At 39.3% G+C, this 12547-nt stretch overlaps 1 protein-coding gene across 1 annotated transcript in view; it reads right to left on the bottom strand.

Annotated features, from left to right (window-relative positions):
- mtmr7b (myotubularin related protein 7b) overlaps positions 1 to 12547 on the bottom strand; it is a 103868-nt gene that overhangs the window by 49863 nt on the left and 41458 nt on the right. The window contains exons 4-7 of the mRNA XM_055635443.1: positions 9990 to 10147; positions 6838 to 6966; positions 5140 to 5274; positions 1300 to 1432 (exon numbers count right to left, since the gene is read on the bottom strand). Coding sequence (XP_055491418.1) covers positions 1300 to 1432; positions 5140 to 5274; positions 6838 to 6966; positions 9990 to 10147 — 555 coding nt within the window. The remainder of the gene's footprint in view (positions 1 to 1299; positions 1433 to 5139; positions 5275 to 6837; positions 6967 to 9989; positions 10148 to 12547) is intronic.

The raw sequence follows: 12547 nt of genomic DNA, 5'->3' as shown, positions 1-12547 counted from the left end.
TAATGGCTAAAATTATTATTTTTTAATTAACATATAAAATTACACTTCTATATTCTAATAATCTCATTATCTGCTTATTTTGAAACTCAAAAAATAGTTGATAAATGTCAGCATACAGCCGAGATAAGATAAAATACTTGGCTAAATCCTGTCCAATCGCAAAAACATAATTCCTGCGGAATGAGTATCAAGTGTTTGCTCTGTAACAAAAACACACTATCTATTTGACATTTCGAATAAGTTTGCTAAACGTATAAATTCAAGCTTGTTAGTATCCAAAGTTCCTGAGAGATTTGGGATGGTCATTTCATTTCAAAAGAGATTGTAGAGTTTGGATAAGTCAAAGAGAAAGGCAAGATTTTTTTCAGCCTGTCAGCAGGTTTATCTTATTGTGCATATAATGGAATACCGTGTACTGATAGTACCATTAAGCGAGAGGGTTGCATTCTTGCAATGGACGTTCCTTCACCAGAAGAGCATGATAACATGTGCATTGTGCAATTGAACAATGGCGAAATGTACAGCAGGCCCCACACCTACCCAACGTCAACGTTCTGCCCATTGCCTACTGGGAGAGACCTCTTTAAGAGGCAACCAAATGACTTTTCATCCTGTCTAAGTCAAGACAGTTGGCTAAAGACCTCTCACAGAGGCCAGTGTGTCTCTGAGATTCTCTACCCCAGATATTGTGGAGGTGAGACCATTGGGAGCATTTAAAATGGAAGATGATAATTTTTTTAAAGATCATGGAACTGAGGTTGACAGTTAAGTGACAGAGAAGTGGCGTTGAAGCCTAGGTAGCTCAGCTATGATCATACGTAATGACGGCTAGGCCTGTGGGGCAAAATGACCTACTCCTGCTCCTATTGTCACCAGCTAGGATGGTATTGAATGGCCGGGCAGGCTTGTGTGGCCAAGTGACCTACTCCTGCTCCTATTTTCTCGTGTTTTTATGACTACTTTACCCGAGGAAGCATCACAGAAAAATCAAGCCTTGTTTGTAATGAATAAAAGTACATTTGTCAGTAGGGATCTATACTGAGTAACTGTTCAGTTGATTTCCTAACATAGGGTGCCAAGTCTCAGTTTCCTTCTCACCAAACCTCTAAAAATTTACGCAACATAGTCACGAACCACGAAACAAATTTGGGGCAGTCTCAACAAGGATGGTTAACTTTCAAACAAATTACAGCATTTACCCATTAAAATTAAGATTCAACATTAAAGAACAGAATGTCATGATTGTCTCAGCAGGATTTCATCATGCAAAAGCCATTCATCCCCACAGTAACGATTTACCATCCAGCAGCTTTTGTAGGCTATTTCTCATCACATGTATGTTTTCTATTCCTATGAACTGAAACTTGATATTGGAGTAGTTGTCTTCATTTTCGTATCCTTTTCCTGCTGCTCGGTTTGCCATGGCGTTTAACTGGGGAAACAAAATTGAGTGAGAAGATTTAGACAATCTCAAGACATATCACACCAGCATTGTATTTTGTACTTACAACTTATTTGATTAAAATAAAGAAATGTCCTACATTTCTGATATGGTCAATCTTTTGATTTTAAATGTCACCTTAAAATATAATTATATAAAATTGAGTTAATTAGATTGTTTGAATTTAAATAGGAACAAAATTAAACTTGAGTCTGAAGAAGGGTCTCGACCTGAAACGTCACCCATTCCTACTCTCCAGAGATGCTGCCTGTCCCGCTGAGTTACTCCAGCATTTTGTGTCTACCTGCCCATTATACATTCCTCACCCAGTTCCACCTACTGCCTAGGAAGGAACTGCAGATGCTGGTTTATACCGAAGATAGACACAAAGTGAGTCAGTCTAAAGAAGGGTTCCGACCCGAAACGTCACCTATTCCTTTTCTCCTGAGATGTCCCTGGCCCGCTGAGTTACTCCAGCACTCTGTGCCTATCTCCACCTATTTCCTGCCACAGCCACATACGCACGTGGACATGAGGGATCCCCATCACCACCAGTAAGGATAACTATCTGATATCTATTTATTTGTTCTTTGTAACAACTTGCCACTTTAATCACAGCAATTTCCATATTAACACACGGATCACATTTAAGCGTATTTAGTTGGCTGTGAAGTGCTTTGATGCCACATAAACATAAGGTAGACACAAAGTGCTGGAGTACCTCAGCGGGTCAAGCAGCATCTTGGAAGAAAGAGAATAGTTGACGTTTCGGGTCAGAACCCTTCTTCAGACTAAAAGTAGAGGTGGGAGGGGGAAATAAATAAACAGGAGGCTAGAAAAGGCCAGAACAAATCAGGGCCAGCAACAGATGACCTCAGGAAGGGTGAGGACCATAATGGTCCATTGTTGGAAGGTGTGATAACAAGAAGGGTCTCTTGCATCCCAATAATCAGCATCTGCAATTCCTTCCTCCACATAAACATGTTGGTGCACTCTTATTACTAGATAAAGGTCTAGTTATCATCATAAACATAATCATACTTTATTAGCCCAGTATGTTTTGCAACATACGAGGAATTGCATTTATGTTGGTACAAATAATGTATTACTACCCGAGCCATGTTGTAGGTCATGGATTCATCTTGAGTATTCAATATGAAGTAGACAAAAGCTGAAACAACTGCCTCAGGGCTGGAAATAAATCACTGGTGTGCTGCTGGGAAGAATGCCATATTTGCATATTAAAGAATGAGGCTAGTTTAAGATAGAAATTGCACTTGAACATGAGGTGTTTTATGGGCAAATAACATACATTTTAGTTATCAGTCAATACGCATGGGATGTTGTTTCCCACTCATAGAGCCCTAGAGCACAGAAAACAGTCCCTTTGGCCCAACTTACCCATGCCGACCAAGGTGCCCCATCTACACCAGTTCCACCTGCCCACATTCGACACATATCCCTAAAAACCTTTCCTATCCACATACAGTGCCCTCCATAATGTTTGGGACAAAGACCCATCATTTAAGGTTTGGCTGATGTCTCTAATAGCATGTTCATATTTAGCCCCCATTACCTTGTGAAAGATTTCAATTAACTTGGCAAGGGTTGAAATTTGACATTTGTTTTAGCAGCTAAATTAGATGCAGAAGGTAGTTTTGTCAGAGAGAACGGAAGGCAAAGGAAAAGGAGGCTGGAGGAAAACGTATAATAGTGTTTAATTGCAACATCTTTAATACAGGGAGATGAAAATGGTAATGAAGTGATGGCACAGATAGGCAAGTGGGAGTATGAGATTGATGCCGTTAATCGCTGTGGTATGAAGTTGGCCAGGAATGGCAGATCAATATTCCATGTTATGGAGGATGACTAAAGAGGTTGTGAACTTAGCAGTATTAGTTAAGAGAGCAATTGTAACTGGAGGAGGAATGATAGGTTCGAAATACCAACACATGAAGTCATGTGTTGAACTCGGGAATGTAAAAAAGGGACTGTGGCATTACTGGAATTGCTGCCATCCACATAGCCACTTGGAGATACAAGAGAAAGTATGTAGGCATATTTCTGAGAATCAAAACATGACAATCATTGAAGGAGGATATTTCAGCTATTTTAACATTAAGTGGTAAGGTGACAGACTACGGGGATAATAGAGGCGCCATTCTTAAACACCAATCAACTGAACTTTTTCCAATCAGGGACAAATGACAGGGATTGGTACTAGATTTAGTTTTTGTAAATAATCCCGTAGCTAGTGGGAAAAAAAGGGTCATGGGATTGCATTTGGCGGCAGCAACAAGGGCGTCAAAAGTGCAGCTGGTAGAGCTGCTGCCTCACAGCAGCAGAGAGCAGGGTTCAATCCTGACATTTTGGATGCTATTTGTGTGATGTTTTCGATTCTCCCTATGACCCCATGGGTTTTTTCCTGGTGCTCTGGTTTCCTCCCACATCCCAAATATGTGTGGGTTTGTAGGTTAATGGTCTCTATGAATTGCCCCTGGTGTATGGGGAGTGAATGCGAATTTGGGATAGCATAGAACTAGTGTGAAAGGATGATCGATGGTTGGCATGGACTCGGTGGGCTGAAGAACCTGTTTCCATGCTGTATCTTTCATTTAATCAATAATAACATGAAAAAGAACCAAGACAGATCAGAAATAAATGTATAGATTGGCCACTGTTAATTGTAGATGTGATTTAAAAAATATAAAAAGGAAATGAAGGGAGCACTTAGCAATTTAAGCAGCATTTGTGAAAGAAAAAGTTTTAACTTTTCAAAATGAAGACCATTTATTTCTGACTACATCTGATCTGATCTGCTCAGTATTTCCAACGTTTTTTAGTCTTATTTTAGATTTCAAGCATCTGCAACCTTTTGAACAAAAGTGGACTTAAAACTGTTACTTGAAGTGAATCACAGCCAGTGCACAGGAAGGATGCAAAGAAGGAATATCAAGGGTTTAGGTCAAACGTGTTCGCGTAATAGAAAAGGGGAAACTTCAAATTTAGACACCCCTGGAGGCCAAGGAACATACGGTATATGTGGAAGATAGATCATGACAAATTAAAGTGGTATTTGGAAGCTCGAGTGTACAGAAACCAGAAATAAGTATTGAAGTATTGCAGTGAAATTATACAAATAAATTGGGTAGCCATACAGGGTACAAGAATATAATATTTGCTGGTAAAATCAAGAGAAGCCCAAAGTATTGTGCATAGGTCTGGTCACCACTATATGGAATATGGAAACAAGAGAGAGCGTGCAGAAGAGAATTATGAGGATGCTGCCAAGATTAGAGTATTTTAGTTACGAAGAGGAAATGCTGCTTAGATTGTTTTCTTGGGTGAAAAGCAGGTTGAATGGAAGCGCACAAGAGCACGAGAGACTTACTGCGGGGGGGGAGGGGAGTTACTCCAGCAACTTGAGTCAGATTTTCTAATATACCTGAAGCAAGAATCATGCAACGTTAATCCGTTCAACCATAGCCATTTGATCCTTTTCTTCTCATAGAAGAATCAAGATCAAGCTGACTGCAGGGTCTGAATCTTTATGCTTTCAGTCAGAACTCCACAAAAGCCGAGGATTACAAGGTCTTCCATGGTTTGCAAGATACTCCATTCACTAGATAAAATGTATCAGGGAACTATTAGAATGAAGAATTCTGACGCGAGTTTGCCGCACTGTAAAGGCTGTTTACCTTTGGCCGGGTATCAACCACATACAAGAAATCACTTCCTGGATTTGACTTCCTGATGGCCTGTAGCATCTGTTCATCCTCAAGGCACCGAGCACTGAAACCTGACAGAGGCTGGCTGCTTCTACAAATAGCAGCCTAGACAGAGAAAAGAACAGGAGATGAACTCCTGCATTTCACAATACATCAAGATCTTTAAATTGCTAGCTCCCAACGCGGGCGGCGCTGACTAACAACGCGGGGTCCTGCGGTATCTCCACTGGGGACTCAGGATTTTCATTTTAAAGCTCGGGATACCCATAGCTTCCCATCCGCTGAGGAGTAGGATGCCAAACGGTTCCTTGCGTCAGCGTTCCCACCCAGCCATATTAACCAATTATATCGGGCCATACTGGGGGTGCCTTTCGGGTGCTATAGAAGGACACCAAAGGACTACGGATCATTACAGTCTCATCTGGACTATGGTGACTTCATTCTCCTTGGTGCCCCTATATTCTATGGACCAATTTTGGAATTTTACAACTTAAATCTAGGTTAATTTTTAAAATTCTAAATGTTTCTGTTCACCAGTTTTTTAAGACCAATTTTATATTTATTCCTTATTTAAAAAGTATTATTTTTACAAGCATGCATTTTTTTTTTTCACAGCACAATTCAAACATGCTCTCGGATGCAATATTTCGTTGAAAGCAAGTGACTATTTGAACATTCTTTTTAAATACAAGATTACATAAACTGCACATCATTTTTCTTGGCAGAAGAAAATCAAGATCAAGCTGACTGTCCCCTGAATCCTGAATTTAGAGCTTTCAGTCTATGAACTCCATAAAGCCGAGGATTACAAGGTCTTCCATGGTTTGCAAGATACTATCCATTCACTAGATAAAAGAAAATCAGGGAACTATGACCAGAAGAAAACTGACGCGAGTTTGCCGCATATAAAGGCTTTTTACAATAAATATGTTTGAATAAATATCAGACAAGAAATCACTTCCTATTCTTGACTAAAAATGAAGCGAAATCTTTTCAATTGTTCATCAACAAGGCACTCGAGCACTGACAACCTGAAAGAGGCTATATGCTTAGTTCACAGAAATGGAAAGCCTAGACAGAGAAAAGATCTTTGGAGATGAACTCATGCATTTCACAATATTCAAGATCTTTAAATTGCTAACTCCAATTCCCTGGCTACCCAATTTAGGAAACATTGTGTCCTTGGTATCTCCACATAATTCATTTTCGTTTTAAAGTCTTCTATACCCATAGCTTCCCATCCTCTAAGTAATGCCAAACAGTTCCTTGTAACTGATGTTTATTACCCATCATATTAACCAATTATAACAGTATACTGTGGGTGCCTTTCATCTATCTATAGCGGGACACCAAAGGTTCTCATTACAGTCTCATCTGTACTTGCAAGACTTCATTCTCAATTTGCCCCTGCATTCTATGGACCAATTTTATAATAATTACAACTTAAATCTAGGCTTAATTTTTAAAATCCCTAAATGTTTCTGTTCACCAGTCACTTTAGACCAATCTTATATTTCCTCCACCAAAAAAGTATGACTTCAAACTTACAAGCATGCAAGTTAATATTCACAGCACAATTCAAACATTCTCTCTGATGCAAATATATGGTGAAAGCAAGTTACTATTTGAACATTCTTTTTAAATTAAACATTAAGAAACTGCACATACATTGTTATCTTGGCAGAAGTAACTTAGAACTGGAAAACGTCCCCTGCTCCTGAATTTAGAGCTGCCAACTATGACTGGTATAGAGGCTGACTTTGGCACATACAGTTCTGCGGGATATGTATCACATACCTAGGACGAGAAAATAATTTAACAATGACTAGAAGTAAAACTGTTGCTACAGATATTATGGCTTTTTACAATAAATATGTTTGAATAAATATCAAGAACACCAAATATCTCAAATATTCTTATATTAAAAATTAAGCGAAATCTTTTCAATTAGACACATCAACATGGAACTCACAATACGACAACATTTGCAAAATATGCTATATATTTTAGTTCACAGAACATGGAAATACATTTCTATAGTTTGAATCTTTGGAGCATTATGTAATGTACACAATACTCTAACATCAAGTATTGAATGAAAACTAGCCATTTTTTAAAATTCAGTGCCATAAAACATTGAAAACAAACATACACAGCACCATTGGCAACACCTAACACAACATTTTGCCGAGAGAATAATTTCTTTCCCAACAGTTGGTAATGTTTCTAATAAGCAAATTATCGGTAATGTTTCTTATAAACAAATTATCACTTAGAAACATCTACCTTCTATAGGGGCTTGTTGGCAATTGCTGGGGTTAGTCTAGAATTGACAGAATTAGTTTATTTAAAAAGGCAATAACTGCTTGTGAATGGGTCTGCTGAAAACAATGACAAAAATATCTTGTGAAATCAAATTTACAACTGATAAAATCCGAGACAGCATTGTGCACACTAATACTTTCAATTCTACAAAGGTGCTATATACATCCTGGTCACCCTATATAAAAAAGGAAACCTGTTTTTCAAAGCAGTGTATTCTGTATGAAAATTGTTTGTTGAATGTCCAATGTCTTTTGTCTATTAGTTATGTTCAGCCTTTAGTTCCTAAGTTCATGTGATAGGAGCTTAATTAGGCCATTTAGTCCTTCATGTTTACTCTGCCAATCAATTATGGCTGATCTATCTATCCTTCTCTAACCCCATTCTCCTGCCCTCCACATGACACCTGATATCCATACTAATCAAGAATCTGTCTGTCTCTGGCTTAAAAATATCCAATGACTTGGTCTCCACAGCCTTCTGTGGCAATTAATTCCCCATCTCCTTCCTAAAGGAATGTCCTTTTATTCTGAGGCTATGACCTCCGGTCCTAGACTTTCCTACGAGTGAAAACACCCTCTCCACATTCACTCTAACAAAATATTTCACCATTCGGTAAGTTTCAATGAGGCCCCCCCCCTCATCCTTCTAAACTCCAGCGAGTACAAGCTCACCGCCGTCAAACGCTCATCATATGTTAACCCACTAATTCTTGGGATCATTCTCTTAAACCTTCTCCAGAGCCAGCTCATCCTACTTCAGATATGGTGCCCAAAATTGCTTACGTATTCGAAATGCCATCTAACCAGCGCCTTGTGGAGACTCAGTATTGCATTCCTATTTTTGTATTCTAGTCCTCTTGAAATAAATGCTAGCATTGTGTTTGCCTTCCTTACTACCAATTCGACTTGCAAATTAACTTTTTGGGATTCAGCACTCCCTCGTCCCTTTGCACCACCGATTTCAGAATTCTCCCCATTTAGAAAATAGTCTATTCCTTTATTCCCACTACCAAAATGCATGACACTACACTATGCCACGCTGTATTCCATCTGCCACTTCTCTGCCCACTCTCCTAACCTGTCCAAGTCGTTCTGCAAAGTTCCTGCTTTCTCTGCACTACCTGCTTCTCCACCATCTTCGAATCAGCTGCAAACTTGGCCACGAACCTTTGAAGCTCGTGCACTCCAAAGTTGAGTGCAACATTACAGTAATCCAGCCTAGCACTGACCCCTGCATGGATTACTCCGTTTCAAAATACTGCCGCCAAGAATGGGCTTCCCCTTTTTGCCAGACTTTCCTTAGGTGCCAAGAAGCTAGACTTAACGGCTGCGCCTATTTGTTTATCTACCCTTTAAAATCACGTGGGCTCTCAAAACTTCAGCAGTTTAAACGTGCGGCACTTTACGGACAATGCCTTTCTGAAAATCCAAGTCAAAAAGGGAGGTTCCCGGCAGTCCTTTGGGCCCTGCTATTTACAAAATCACCTCTGAATTCCAACAGATTCATTAATGCAACAAAACCATTTAAGGCCATCCATTTTATAATGAACAGACAAGACAGATGTGATTTTAGAGATTATAATGGACTCTAACATCTTACCAACCACTGAAGTCAGGCTCACCTGCCTATAGTTTCCTTATTGCAACTTCATCATTCCTTTGTTTTGTTAGTTATGGTGTGTTCAGCTTTAGTTAAGGTCTGTAGATATTTTAATGCTTTGCTCTATGCCTCAATAAAAGGTTTTGAACACAACTACTGAACTCGGCAAATCATTGAGAATTCAGCAATCCAACATCTTCCGTGTATCAATTTTATCTGTCTTGGTCCACTGAGAATAGAGCCAGAGGCTGAAAAATGCAGTTTTCATATCTCACCCAGTCCCAGCATATTAATTTTCCGCAGGGTCAGTACTTACCGAGTTCCTCGCAGAGGAAAAAATCAGATATCAGTTCCATAGGACATGCTGCCAATGAACAAATCTAGGACCAGTGGTGCAAGGCTGTAAGTAGTCCCATTGTTAAATGATAATATCTCCAGAAAAATAGGCTTAGGTGTGGGGAATTTTATGGATGATTATTGTCGGACAGCAGGAACATTCATCTCCTCTCTCCAAATATTTTTCCAACACACAACTAATTCACAAGTTTCAATCTTAATGCCGTGCTAAGGAATTCCTCACTTCTGACAAGTTTCCTGTGCATGCAATGTTTGGGATTGGAACAGTGGCAGCATCCCAGCGATACTGAAATCAGGGTTGATCCTCTGAACAGATGGAATTCCTCGGCAAGGATTTCAAATGATTTCTTCATCTCTATCCATGCAGAGGTTTTTCCATTTAATATCTTCATTCATATAAATTCAATTGTTGAATTTCTACTGAACTTGCTCACAGGCTCAATGCTGTAACATGTATTAAAATATTTAGTAATCCAGCTTCTAACAAATAGAATATCTTTATAAATTCACACACATAGCAAATCGGTTAGTAAATTTACCCCGTATTCTCTGTTTACATGAGAAACCTGCCAAAAGCTGTTAGGTAGTCCCATGCGATTATATTCAGCTTTGAGATATGTCAGTTTCCATCCTCTTGCTCTCTCATCTTTTCCTTGTTTTGGATTAAACGAGAAGCAATATAGTTCTTCATAGTTGACTGAAAATTGCACAAAAACACAAAACAGAATCACAATTTACTTTTATATTCATTCAGGCTCCTTCAACTCTATTTCTTCAATGGAATCACCAATGTTAATAAATCTTCAACAGTGTCACTAAAAGTAAAAACAAACAGAATTCCCAAAGATCATCGTATTTTCCATTACTTCATTCTGACAGGTTTGCATTGATAAAGTGCAAAATTCTTTCAAATTGCATTTTATATTTTTCATATTTCATATTTCCTTACAATGTGGAATGTGGTCTTAATGCACATCAAGACTATGCTGGCTTTCTGAGTGATCCCAATGATCTAATTTCCCCATCTATTTCCGTGTAACATATTCCCCCACAATAACCATTAACACCATCGATCCAAACAATTCTCCTATGCAGGAGCCAATCTAATAGCTCGCACTTCTATGAGATGTGAGAGGAAGCCGGAGAATCCAACACAGTCAAATGGAGAACGTGCAAACTCCTCACGGACAGCAGAAGAGACCAGGATCGATCCCAGGGTGCTGGTTTTGTGAGACAGCTGCACTAGCTTTAAATCTACAATGACATCATTATGATCAGCTCAACTTCTTTTCTATGTATTATAACTGCAAATCAAAACCAAAATGTACAGCCTTCTAAAGAGGTTTCATGAATGTGCATTGTTGAACATTGCATTTTGGTACATATCAGGCACGTGCCGTGAGTAATTACTCAGGGTAGGCAGTCAGTCGGCTTTTAAAAAATCTTAAACCGTGCATGTGCAGATTGTTCTCCTCTCCGTAAGCTGTCAGTTGACTTTTATAAAGTAATTTGTTTTCAAAAGCCATATCTCTTAATAAAGTACTGTATTTCCCGGCAATGAAGATGTACCTGTGTCAAAGACGCACCCCCATTTTTAGTTGCTGCATTTTGAAAAAAAGCTGGGGAGACATAGAATTTCTCACGCTCAAAAAAATAAAAAGTAACAATTCAATTTGCCCAAGGCTTCCAAATCTCCTTCATTCTGAATTACTGAATGGGTGGATTACTGAAGTGTGGAGTGTGACGGCAGGTAAAGCGATGGTGGGAAAAACAGGTGCACACCGGGACAAGTTCAATCAGTTGTGATCTTATTGAATGACAATACTAGTTCAAGGGACCAATTGGGTAGAGAGTTCCTTTCACAGCATGTGGGGTGGCCAGGGGTAAAGTTACGGGGAAAGCAGGAGCGTTGAGAAGGAGGTGGTCGGGGATCATGCCAGTAACCCACTCACTCACCGCTGCCGGGGCACTCAGGGCACGGAGCCACCGCATTGTGGCCGGGGAGGAAATTAGCTCAGGTGGCTGCGAGCGGCCGCTGGTACTGGACAGCAGAATCAGCCGCCACATCAGCGCCTTCTGCCGGCCCGCTCACCTCTGGCAGATAACAGGACAGCGGGCGGTGGAGCTTACTCCTGCGTCAGCACAAACAAGGGACCAATTGAGGTTACTCGCGCTGACACAGGAGTAAGCTCCACCGCCCACTGTCCTGTTATCCATCGCCCGGTTATTCCAACTCCTGAGTTGAAGCTCAGTGGGTCTTACTTTAGGTCTTACTTTGACCAGGAACCTCAAGTCACCTTTATGTTGAAAGACTAATCTGGCATCCAAAGTGTAGGTCAGTTAAAAGATGCTTTGTAAATAAAAACTAAGAATTAATTCCTAGTGCCATAAGTTCAAAACCTGGAAATACATGAGAGATCACAGAGAAGAAAGTGCCTTAAAATATCTGATGAGCCACTGAATAACCAGAGCACCCACCTCCTTCATCCCAAACCCCAGGAAAAGTATTGTGTCCTTATTTAGTCATTTACAGCATTCCCTATTTATCTATTAGTTTTCTGAAAAAAAGTCTGTCTGGGACACATCATTCTAGATAAAGGTCCCGACCTTTTTTGAAATCAAATGGATTGGCATTTTCCATTTTTCAAATACCAGTCAATTGGGGATCAGAATGTCAAAAGATCCACCATTGCTGCAAGGGAAAAAATTAATTCCCTTTTGAATAGACATATGGATATACAAACGTTGCAAAGGTGAAAAAAACTTTTTTCTCATACTGTTCCTTATAATTTGGTCATAATTTAAAGAGAACAATTACAGAAACATTGTTTATATTAGCAGAGAAACATTCAATAATAGGATCATTGATTGTAAAAGTTCAATGGGTACTGTATATCTTGCCTACTGTCATAATTCTGCAATGGTTTTACACTGCATTAGATTTCTACTTCCACTACATGCATCTCTGCACACAAATATGCAGAAAATTCCAGGGGCAATTTTTTTTTTTAATTTTCTATCACAGATGTTTTAACAGATGAACAAGTTCATTTATTATCCAAATTCAGATCTTGATTAAATATAAGAATGTTTTGTT

Source organism: Leucoraja erinacea, chromosome 1 (genome assembly GCF_028641065.1).
Source record: "Leucoraja erinacea ecotype New England chromosome 1, Leri_hhj_1, whole genome shotgun sequence".
NCBI classification, from domain to species: domain Eukaryota; kingdom Metazoa; phylum Chordata; class Chondrichthyes; order Rajiformes; family Rajidae; genus Leucoraja; species Leucoraja erinaceus.
This window is presented reverse-complemented; position numbering and strand designations above follow the sequence as displayed.